This window comes from Salvelinus alpinus, chromosome 22, assembly GCF_045679555.1.
Source record: "Salvelinus alpinus chromosome 22, SLU_Salpinus.1, whole genome shotgun sequence".
Taxonomy (NCBI): domain Eukaryota; kingdom Metazoa; phylum Chordata; class Actinopteri; order Salmoniformes; family Salmonidae; genus Salvelinus; species Salvelinus alpinus.
Window position 1 is genome coordinate 18,527,566 of NC_092107.1, and position 12,380 is coordinate 18,539,945.

General features: G+C 42.4%; 1 protein-coding gene across 6 annotated transcripts in view; it reads left to right on the plus strand.

The window, feature by feature from the left end:
• LOC139549172 (diacylglycerol kinase delta) overlaps window positions 1-12,380 on the plus strand; it is a 93,201-nt gene that overhangs the window by 31,036 nt on the left and 49,785 nt on the right. For 5 of the 6 annotated variants that reach the window (XM_071359340.1, XM_071359335.1, XM_071359338.1 and 2 more), the window contains one exon: window positions 10,423-10,527. In XM_071359340.1, the coding sequence (XP_071215441.1) occupies window positions 10,474-10,527 (54 nt within the window). In that variant the 5' untranslated portion in view covers window positions 10,423-10,473. Of the gene's footprint in view, window positions 1-4,604; window positions 5,149-10,422; window positions 10,528-12,380 lie in introns of those variants that run through there. The other variant, XM_071359339.1, reaches the window with a different exon arrangement.

Here is a 12,380-nt window from a genome sequence, read left to right on the forward strand (position 1 = left end):
TAAAAAGGCAAAAGAAAGAGGATTTCGACACCCGCCATCTGATTTGTTCTGAAATGGTTTCTGTTGTTGGAAACAGATAAGTTTAGCATTCCTGCAAAATGATTTTGATGAAGTATAATTTGATCTAAGAAATTAAGCTAATTGATTTCATCCAAATTGGTCATTTTTAATTTATAGGGTTCATATGATCAATAAATATAGTACCTAACATCCGATTTGGACCAAACTTGTTTTCTATCAATGAGTTAGATGTGAGGAATCCAAATAAATTGTTAAAAGCCACCCACAGACCCCCCCACTCCCCACGCCAATCCCACCCCATCAACAAGTATATAGTATCAATTCTCTGTTTGACAAGTAGAATACAGCTGCAGATTAAATCATTTATGATGAAAGTGCACAGTGATGAGTTTGATGCTCATTTCCAATACATATTGAGGGTTTTGTTCTGGTGACATGATGATTTGATGCTTGGCTGCCGTTTGACAAGTAAATAATCTCGCTCCTTTGTTCATAATAATCTGATCATGTAGGCTTATACCTGCACTGTATCTGCAGGTTTTTGGCTAGAGCGCACGTGCCAAGACCAGAGTGGGCACATTTGCTATATAACGCAACATGTTTTGTAACAAAACCATCAGTGGAGTTAAAAATAATATGGAAACCCATTTAAAGTAAGATTCACCTATTTTGATTGTCATATTGTTTTTGTGCATATCTGAGGGATGTTCTATTGAGACCCTGGGTCATTTCATGTTTATCTGAGCTGGCAACAAACGCTGAGCCGGCAACAAACGCTGACACTACACATCCAAGTATATCTGACCAAATTATGAAAGACACAAATTGTAATTTTGAATTCCGTAAAGCGAGTGTGGAAGAGGTGAAACAATTATTGTTGTTGTCTATGAACAATGACAACAAGCTGCACAAGAACTCACTACTGTAATGGTCCAGGTTACAAAGTGGCTCAGTGACTCGTGTTTGCATCTCAATGTGAAAAAAACTGTTTGCATGTTCTTCACAAAGAGGGCAACAGATGCTACTGAGCCAGATGTCTATGTGTCAGGGGAGAAGCTCCAGGTGGTATCTGATTTTAAGTACCTTGGCATCATACTTGATTCCAACCTCTCTTTTAAAAAGCATGTGAAAAAGGTCATTCAAAAAAACAAATTCAACCTAGCTAATTTCCGATTTATACGAAATTGTTTGACTACAGAGGTAGCAAAACTGTACTTCAAATCTATGATACTCCCCCACTTAACATACTGCTTGACTAGTTGGGCCCAAGCTTGCTGTACAACATTAAAACCTATTCAGTCTGTCTACAAACAGGCTCTCAAAATGCTTGATAGGAAGCCCAATAGCCATTATCACTGTTACATCCTCAGAAAGCATGAGATCCTGAGTTGGGAAAATCTTGTGCAATACACCGACGCATGTCTTGTATTCAAGATCCTAAATGGCCTGGCTCCCCCTCCACTCAGTATTTTTGTTAAACAGAAAACCCAAACATATGGCAGCAGATCCACAAGGTCTACCATGAGAGGTGACTGTATAGTTCCCTTAAGGAAAAGCACCTTTAGTAAATCCACGTTCTCTGTGAGAGCTTCCCATGTCTGGAATACACTGCCATCAGACACACACAACTGCACCACATATCACACTTTCACAAAATGCATGAAGACATGGCTAAAGGTCAATCAGATTTGTGAACATAATCCCTAGCTGTGTATTGCCGCTTTCCATGTTGTCTGTAGCTTGTGAGGTGTGGAAACACTTTGTTGCTTTTATGAATTTTGTCTTGCTGCTTTTTGTTCTATGTTGCTCTGTCTGTATGCTACGTCTTGCTTGTCCTATGTTGCTCTGTCTGTATGCTATGTCTTGCTTGTCCTATGTTGCTCTGCGTGTGCTCACTGCTCAATGATTGTCAATATTGTAATTGTTTTTAATAACCTGCCCTATGGACTGCGGTTGAAAATTAGCCGGCTGGCTAAAACCGGCACTTTAACTGAAACGTTGATTAATGTGCACTCTTCCTGTAAAAATAAAATAAACTCAAACAAGCCAACAGGGTCTGACAACTTGGATGGAAAATTACTGAATATAATAGCGGACAATATTGGCACTCCTATTTGCCATATCTTTAATTTAAGCCTACTAGAAAGTGTGTTTCCTCTGGCACGGAGGGAAGCAAAAGTAATTCCGCTATCTAAGAATAGTAAAGCCCCCTTTACTGGCTCAAATATCCGACCAATCAGCCTGTTACCAACCTTTTAGTAATGTTTTGGATTCTTTTTTTTTGACCAGATACAATGCTATTTTACAGTAAACAAATTGACACACTTATAGGGAAGGAAATTCAACAAGCACTTAAACAAATGACTGAGAGAAATTGATGAGAAAAATATTGTTGGGGCTGTTTTGTTCGACTTCAGTGTAGCTTTTGACATTATCGATCATAGTCTGCTGCTGAAAAAAAGTGATGTGTTATGGCTTTACACCCCCTGCTATATTGTGGATAAAGAGTTACCTGTCTAACAGAACACAGAGGGTGTTCTTTTAATGGAAGCCTGTCCAACATAATCCAGGTAGAATCAGGAATTCCCCAGGGTAGCTGTCTAGGCCCCTTTGAAAAAAGTAATCTTTACTAACGACACGTCACTGGCTTTGAGTAAAGCCAGTGTTTCTATGTATGCGGATGACTCAACACTATACACGTCAGCTACTACAGCAACTGAAATGACTGCAACACTTAACAAAGAGCTGCAGTTAGTTTCAGAATGGGTGGCACGGAATACGTCAGTCTGAAATATTAAAAAAACTTAAAGCATTGTGTTTGGGACAAATCATTCACTAAACTCTAAACCTCAACAAAATTTTGTAATAAAGAATGTGGAAATTGAGCAAGTTGAGGTGACTAAACTGCTTGGAGTAACCCTGGATTGTAAACTGTCTTGGTCAAAACATTGATACAAAAGTAGCTAATATCGGGAGAAGTCTGTCCATAATAAAGTGCAGCTCTGACTTCTTAACAGCACTATCAACAAGGCAGGTCATACAGGTCCTAGTTTAGTCACACCTGCACTACTGTTCAGTCGTGTGGTCAGGTGCCACAGAGGGACTTAGGAAAATTGCAATTGGCTCAGAACAGGGCAGCAAGGCTGGCCCTTGGATGTACACAGAGAGCAAACATTAATAATATGCATGTGAATCTCTCATGGCTCAAAGTGGAAGAGAGATTGACTTCGTCAGTACTTTTTTTGTAAGAGGATTTGACAAGCTGAATGCACCTATCTGTCTGTTTTAAACAGCTCAGACACCCATGCATACCCCACAAGACATGCCATCAGTGGTCTCTTCACAGTCCCCTAGTCCAGAACAGACTATGGGAGGCGCACAGTACCACCTAGAGCCATGACTACATGGAACTCTATTCCACATCAGGTAACTGATGCCAGCAGTGGAATCAGATTCAAGTAACATATAAAAATACACCTTATGGAACAGCGTGGACTGTGAAGCAACATAAACATAGACACATGCATACACACACATGGATTTTGTGTTGTAGATATATGGTAGTGGAGTGTGGGCATGAGGGCATACACTTTGTGTTGTGAATTCTGTAATGAATGTATTGTAATGTTTTTAAAATTGTATTACTGTGTTAATTTTGCCGGATCCCAGGCAGAGTAGATGCTGCCTTGGCAGCAGCTAATGGGGATCCATAATAAATACAAATACTTATTGCTGAAAAAGTTTGCATTTGAATCAGTGACCAGGTAAAATAGCCTAATTTCTCGGAGATCAAATTATATTTAAACCAAATAATGTTGCAGGAACGCTCATCTTATCTGTTTCTAACTACAGAAAAGATTTCAGAACGATCTGAGATGGTGGGTGTCATGGCTTGATGAAATGACATGGAACAACCCTTTGGACTCATTTACATTTAATAACTGGGTGGGGCTGTGTTAGTCAGTGAGTATCCGGAAGTGGCGGCTTGTGTTTGTGTGTGTGTGTGTGCGTGCATGTCTGTGCATGAGTGATAGAGAATGTTGACAGTATGCGAATGCGTCCACAGAGCTGCATTTTCTGTGTTGAGGTTAATTCCTCCTGCTCTATTTTTATTGGTTTCTCACACTGGCTGGAGTGGAGCTCTCCTAGTCTCTTGTTGATGACAACCCAAACCCAAGCAGACCTGGGTACAAATACTATTTGAAATCATTTCTAATAGTTTAGTTTTGCTTGATTTAACTTGACTGCTGCAATGGAACCAATAGAATAGTCGCAAACTATCTGTCACTCCAGGAAGGCACTCCAGGAAGTCTAAAGCAAATACTCAAAGTATTTAGAAGATTTCAAATAGTATCTGAACCCAGGTCTGAGCTCAGGCGAAGGTGGTCTTTCAGTTCCAGACAGCTAAATTAAGTACTTACCTTTCCCCGCCTCTCTCTCTGTGTTGTAAAGAGGGGCTGCTTTGTGGCCTTCAACAACCCCACTCACACCCCTCTGTGGGATCGCCTTGACGACAGGAAGTTTATATATGTGAGTCAGAGAACAGAGGCAGGCGGATGGGGGAGGGGCCTGCACCACGGTTCCCTGCTCTCTCCCAGTAAGAAACCACTAAGCTGGCTAGGCTAACAGAGCTAACAGCCGAGTGGGGAGAGAAGGAAAACCCTCCTGGAACACCTTCCACTACAGGGATCCACAGAAGGAAATGACTGAGGGAATTCTGGTAATTCTCTACTGGCTAGAACACTCAGACTAGGGGGGAAAAGGGGGGAAAAGCCAGGCAGTAACGGAAGGTATCTGTTTCGGGACTCCGGAGTGAGAGGCTTCCTTGGGCCAGTTTTTAGATAAGATAGGATAACTCTACGCCAGCCACGGAGAACTTGTCTGTCATTGCTTCGTCAGGAGGACTTCAGGGAAGGAGTGGGAGACTGCAGCCGGTAGAGCCAGTGACTTGCTGTCAAGGTGTAAAAAGGGATAGTACAGCTCCTAGACCTGGACCTGACCCATTCTCTCCCAACCCCAGACCAAATATAGCCGAGCACACTCAGCACAGTCTGGAGAAGAAGAGAGGAGAGGGGGAGAGAGAAGGAGAACCACCGGAGCCGAATTTGACTGGACTTCACGTTGGAAGTAAGGCAGAAGAATGTCAGGAATGAGAGTGTGTGTGGGGGAGAACAGAGACGTGTGTTAGTGGTGCGCGGGTCGGCTGTTTGTTCACCCTCACCTGCCTTCAATTGCTAATAACCCATCTGCAACCGCCCGACTATGTGATAAAGTGAAAATCTGTGGCTGAAGGGTGGGTAGGTGGGTGGCGGGCGGGCGGTTGTATAAAGAGAAACAATACTTGAAAAAAACATACATTTCTAATTATTGTTCAATTTCTATAGGCTACATGTAGTTTTTTCTCTCTATTATTTTAGGCTCTCTGGTATTAGTGCATGAGCCTAAGCTTTCGGGCTTAACTGTACCAAATAGCCTACATCGCCAAATAATAAAAAAATCTGTCCACGGAGGCAAAAAGGACATTGTCGAAATGTTATTCAATAAGACGAAAGCTGCGAAAGGAAAGTTGAAAAAAAGAGAAGGGAGGGCCAGAAAAGTACTGTTTGGGAAATATTTGGTGAAGTGGTAAAAAAGGATCATGTGTGATGTCGACAGTCACAAGACGGGACTTCAAATAGGCCTATGGCATGTCAATGGAACTGTAGCCTACTGTTTAGATGGGTTAAATGGAAACTGAAATCTGGACGGGCTCCTGAGTGGCTCAGCGGTCTAAAGCAGTGCATCTCAGTGCTAGAGGTGTCACTACAGACACTGGTTCGACTCCAGGCTGTATCACAACTGGCCGTGATTGGGAGTCCCATAGGGCGGATCCCATTTGGCCCAGCGTTGTCCGGGTTAGGGTTTGGCCGGGGTAGGCCGTCATTGTAAATAATAATTTGTTCTTAACTGACTTGCCTAGTTAAATAAAATAACAATTACAAAAATGGACTGTAGGTCTATCACCTCTCAAATAGCCTTAATAATAACTCCTGCAGAATTAAGCATTTCTTGCAGTAAAATGGGCAAAATTTGGACTTGGGAACAGGAGTGGAGAAACATGATTTCTTTCTTTCTGCATCTTGAGAGAACGCAATGCTCAGTTAGATGCCATCTGTAGATGTGCTGTCTTCATCATAAAAGCATCACAAAAGCTGATTTAGTATTTCAACCTTATAAAATATGCATCGAAGACAAACTGAAATCTTATGAGAAACACGTTGGCTAGTTTTCACAGCTTTATTTTCCCTTACAACCGGTCAAACTGATGTAATTTGGACATTTTGTACAGAAAATCTTTCCCGTTTTTTTTTTTTTTTACCGATGTCAACTAGATTGAAGCGTTCATTCTATCGATCTATTACATTATTCCGGTGAGAAAGGGTTTATTTAGTCTTCTAGGGCAGCATATAATGACAAAAGATAAGCTACATAATAATTATAGACAAGTTGACTAACAAATAGCCTACCAAAATGTCTGAAATTATAAGCAGAAACATATCTAAAATCAGGCACAAAACAAAATCCTGCACCCCGTCAAATCGTTCTGCAGTCTTTGACTGTAGACTATAGAGCATTTTCTATATTTGCCCCAACAGATCCACAGATCCCTTGTTACCGGCCCGTCAGGAAGTCCAGGATCCAGTTGCAGAGAGAGGTGTTTAGTCCCAGGGTTCTTAGCTTAGTGATGAGCTTTGAGGGCACTATGGTGTTGAACGCTGAGCTGTAGTCAGTGAATAGTAGTCGCACATAGGTGTTCCATTTGTCCAGGTGGGAAAGGGCAGTGTGGGAGTGCAATAGAGATTGCGCTCATCTGTCGATCTGTTGGGGTGGTATGCAAATTCTGGGATAATGGTGATGTGAGCCATCACCAGCCTTTCAAAGCACTTCATGGCTACAGACGTGAGTGCTACGGGTCGTTAGTCATTTAGGCAGGTTACCTTGGTGTTCTTGGGCACAGGGACTATGGTGGTCTGCTTGAAACATGTTGGTATTACAGACTCAGTCAGGGACAGGTTGAAAATGTCAGTGAAAACACTTGCCAGTTGGTTAGCGCATGCTCGGAGTACACATCCTGGTAATCTGTCTGGCCCTGCGGCCTTGAGAATGTTGACCTGTTTTCAAGGTCTTACTCACATCGGCTACGGAGAGCGTGATCACACAATCGTCCGGCACAGCTAATGCTCTCATGCGTGTTTCAGTATTATTTGCCTCGAAGCAAGCATAGAAGTAATTTAGCTTGTCTGGTAGGCCCGTGTCACTGGGCAGCTCACGGCTACGCTTCCTTTTTGTAGTTTGTAATAGTTTGCAAGCCCTGCCACATACGACAGGCGTCAGAGCCGGTGTGGTGCGATGGGATCTTAGACCTGTATTGATGCTTTGCCTGTTAGATGGTTCGTCTGAGAGCATAGCGGGATTTCTTATAAGCTTCCGGGTTGGAGTCCCGCTCCTTGAAAGCGGCAGCTCTACCCTTTAGTTCAGTACGGATGTTGCCTATAATCCATGGCTTCTGGTCGTGGTATGTACGTACAGTCACTGTGGTGACGACGTCATCGATGCACTTATTGATGAAGCCAGTGACTGATGTGGTGTACTCCTCAATGCCATCGGAAGAATCCCGGAACATATTCCAGTCTGTGCTAGCAAAACAGTCCTGTAGCTTAGCATCTGCTTCACCTGACCACTTTTTTATTGACAGAGTCATTGGTGCTTCCTGCTTTAGTTATTGCTTGTTAGCAGGAATCAGGAGGATAGAATTATGGTCAGATTTGCCAAATGGAGGGTGAGGGAGAGCTTTGTATGTGTCTCTGTGTGTGAAGTAAAGGTGGTCTAGAGTTTTTTTCCCTCTGGTTGCACATTTAACAAACTGGTAGAAATTTGGTGAAATGGATTTAAGTTTCCCTGCATTAAAGTCCCTGGCCACTAGGAGCGCCTCCTCTGGATGAGCTTTTTCCTGTTTGCTTATGGCCCAATACCGCTCATTGAGTGTGATCTTAGTGCCAGCATCGGTTTGTGGTGGTAAATAGACAGCAACATAGAATATAGATAAACTCTCTTGGTAAATAGTGTGGTCTACAGCTTATCATGAGATACTCTACCTCAGGCGAGCAAACCTTGAGACTTCCTTAGATATCATGCACTAGCTGTTGTTTACAAATATACATAGACCGCCACCCCTTGTCTTACCAGAGGCTGCTGTTCTATCCTGCTGATACATTGTATAACCCGCCAACTGTATGCTATTCATGTCATCGTTCAGCCACGACTCGGTAAAACATAAGCTTATTACAGTTTTTAATGTCCTGTTGGTAGGATATACGTGCTTGTAGTTCGTGTTTTTTTATTATTCAATGATTGTACGTTGGCTAATAGGACCGATGGTAATGGTAAATTACTCCCTCGCCGTAAAGGCAAATTACTCACTCGCCGCCGGATCCTTACAAGGCACCTTGACCTTCGTCCTCGATGTCTCCATCTCTTTCTCCTGCGAATGACGGGATAAGGGCCTTGTTGGTTGTCTGGAGTAAATGTCTCTCGTCTGACTCCTTAAAGATAAAGTTGTCTTTCAGTACGAGGTGAGTAATCGCTGTCCTGATTTCTAGAAGTTATTTTCGGTCATAAAATGTGGCAGAAACATTATGTACAAAATTAGGAGACCGTAAAACGTTAGCCATTCTCTCCGGTGCCTTCATCATCATCATTAATCTACTTGCCGCTGAAAAACATCCCCATAGCATGGTGCTGCCACCACCTCGCTTCACCATAGGGATGGTGCCAGGTTTCCTCCAGACGTGATGCTTGGCATTCAGGCCAAAGAGTTCAATTTTAGTTTCATCAGACCAGATAATCTTGTTTCTCATTGTCTGAGAGTCTAAGTGCCTTTTGGCAAACTCCAGGTGGGCTGTCATGTGCCTTTTACTGAGGAGTGGCTTCCATCTGGCCACTCTACCATAAAGGCCTGATTGGTGGAGTGCTGCAGAGATGGTTGTCCTTCTGGAAGGTTCTCCCATCTTCACAGAGGAACTCTGGAGCTCTGTCAGAGTGACCTTCGGGTTCTTGGTCACCTCCCTGACCAAGGCCCTTCTCCCCGATTGCTTAGTTTGGCCGGGCAGCCAGCTTTAGGAAGAGTGTAGGTGGTTCCAATCTTCTTCCATTTAGGAATGATGGATGCCACTGTGAGCTTGGGGACCTTCATTGCTGCAGACATTTTTTGGTACCCTTCCCCAGACCTGTGCCTCGACACAATCCTGTCTCGGAGCTCTACCGACAATTCCATGGCTTGGTTTTTGCTCAGACATGCTTTGTAAACTGTGGGACTTTATATAGACGGGTGTGTGCCTTTCCAAATCATGCCCCATCAATTGAATTTACCACAGGTGGACTCTAACCAAGTTGTAGAAACATCTCAAGGATGATAAATCAGGATGATAAATCGACACAGGTTGCACCAGAGCTCAACTGGTCTGAATACTTATGTAAAAAAATAAAAAAATGTTTTTCCTTTGTCATTATGGGGTATAGTGTGTAGAATGATGAGGGGGAAAAATATTTTATCCAGTTTAGAATAAGGCTGTAACGTAACAAAATGTGGGAAAAGGGAAGGGGCCAAGAATACTTTCCGAATGCACTGTATACCAAAATTGGCTTTATACCTGTTCAAACAACACACTCCAGGTGGCAGTATGCACCCTTTCAGTTTGTTTACCAACTCATAGAAGAAGAAATGGACTACTTTAAAATGGAGATGGCCTCAATGGCCCCCCATGGTGTCACAGATGCCATAATGCGACAGATGCAAAGAGGAGAAGTCTTACTAAGTCTATAGTGTGTGTGTGTGGGTGGATGGGCCATCTTAAGTGCGTGCGTGTTTGCGGTGCTGGTCTCTGGGAGAGAGGAAAGGCGTGCGACTATTTTTATCCATCTGGGAACAGGAGCCCCTTTGTGAAGAAGCTGTGGAGGAAAGGAAATGGATGTCCGCTCTGTGGAAATAGCGCTACTTACCCACATTCATCCACAACCTCTGACCCAATCAATATATCAATACATACACATAAGCACAGACTCACAACTTTTCCAAAAAGCACAGTCGTACATCTAATAAAGCTGATACACAATACACAGGCACGTTCACCCTCACACACATCTTTGTGTCACATATGTGGACACACACATACTCAAGTTGGCCCATCAACTCAGTCAGAGTGCCAAAGCATGGGACTGGATGTGCTTCCTCTGTTTGTATTCCTGGCCACATGGCATTGCACAACCCCTGGTTTCATTTCTCTGAGCACTTGGTGTGTCTTGCGCTCTCTCCCTCTCTTTCTGTCAAGTGATATTTGTCTTGTCCTCTCTCTCTCTGTGTAGATCATCACTCCTTGTCGCCGGCTGATTCTGTGTGCGGAGAACAGGAAAGAGATGGAGGACTGGATGGCAGCCCTGAAGAGCGTTCAGAACAGAGAACACTTTGAGGTGAGGGCAAGGTCACAGAGTCCAGGGGTCAGGGTTCACTCTTCTCTACCTCTCTTCTCATTCAATCCCAGGGTAAGTCCCATTAATCTCTCCTTCCTCTTGAAGTGTGCCCTCATTCACTACTCCCCACAAATGGAAAGCATTGGATTGGTGTAGACATGGGCTGGAGGGAGATTCCATGTACCAGTCATTTCCTTCCAAATCCCTGAAGGTATGTGAACACGATGCACACTTTGGGAAAGCAGAGATACCTGGGACCCCCCCCCTCCCAAAAAAATAAATTTGACCGCTGGACTCTACTCTCCTAGCCTAGACACTTCTGTGGAAGGAAAGGAGAAGCGGGGTACCTAGTCAGTTGTCCAACTGAATGTATTCAACTGAAATGTGTCTTCTGGGAAAGGATACATACGGCAGGTATAAGTAATATGGTAATAGCTCCGATTTGACCTTTAGTAGGTTACAGTGGTTCTTTCTTTTAAAAGTTTTGAGCTCATGCCGCGACCGTTAGTGGTGGATGGTGGCATTCTGTCATTGCACCACCCTATCACAAGGACGAGTTAGAATGCTAATCTATCGGTAGTCTAAACTGTGGCACAAATGGACTATCTTTTTGTAAGTTAATGGAGGTGTTTTCAGTCTGAGAGTCTCTCTTCTCTGGCTCTAGAGTCCTGCATCAGGGAACAACAACAAACTGTCGGTGGTCCTGTAGTTAAGAGAGAACTTGGGTAAATACAATGGGGGAATTTCACTTGACATGTGGATTTTTGAAAAATAGGCACTGGGGGCTTTTGGTTTCTCTCCCTCTAAAAACAGAAATAAATAATTCTAAATAACAAACTGGCTTAATTTATAGATGAAGATTTTTTTTTTTACTTTTCCATTAGCGTGTAATTTAACAATAAAATGGACTGACGGGGATGTGGACGTACTCGGTATACATATCCGAAAGAAAGAAATGATCTCACTCCAGTACATTTAATAGAAAGTTGGCAGAAATAGTTAGATATTGCTACCATGGAAAGGAAAATAGCTGTCTATTTGTGGAAAAATCACCCTGATTTAACTCTTTAGTCACATCACAGTTGACCTGTTTGCTTATGATTTTTCCTACACCTAGCGACCTATTTAAATTATATGAGAATGGCAAGCCAGACAAAATTAAAAGGGCCTATTGTCTCAAGAATGGCCTTTTTCCCTTTATTCAGATTACATCCGCTCACTTTCAGTTATTTGACTTCTTTTCAAACAAGCCAAAGAAAGTTAGTTGCAATTTCAGTTTAATCCACCAGAAAAGACAGAACAAATAATACAACAAATATTGTGGTTAAATTCAAATATACTAATTGATCAAAAAAACTTTATCAATTGGAACCTTTATCAAGTGGAATGGGGAAAAAGTAAGGAACTTGTCTGTCGGCCCAGCATTAAAGACCAAAATTGGTCAACGCAAATTGTGACTATAAAAATATATACCAGTTTCATTCAAATCAAATCAAATTTTATTTGTCACATACACATGGTTAGCAGATGTTACTGCGAGTGTAGTGAAATGCTTGTGCTCCTCGTTCGTACAATGCAGTAATAACCAACGAGTAATCTAACCTCACAATTTCACAAAAACGACCTTATACACACAAGTGTAAAGGGATGAAGAATATGTACATAAAGATATATGAATGAGTGATGGTACAGAACGGCATAGGCAAGATGCAGTAGATGGTATAGAGTACAGTATATACATATGAGATGAGTAATGTAGGGTATTTAAACATTATATTAAGTGGCATTGTTTAAAGTGGCTAGTGATACATTTTTTACATAAATGTTTCCATTATTAAAGTGGCTGGAGTTGA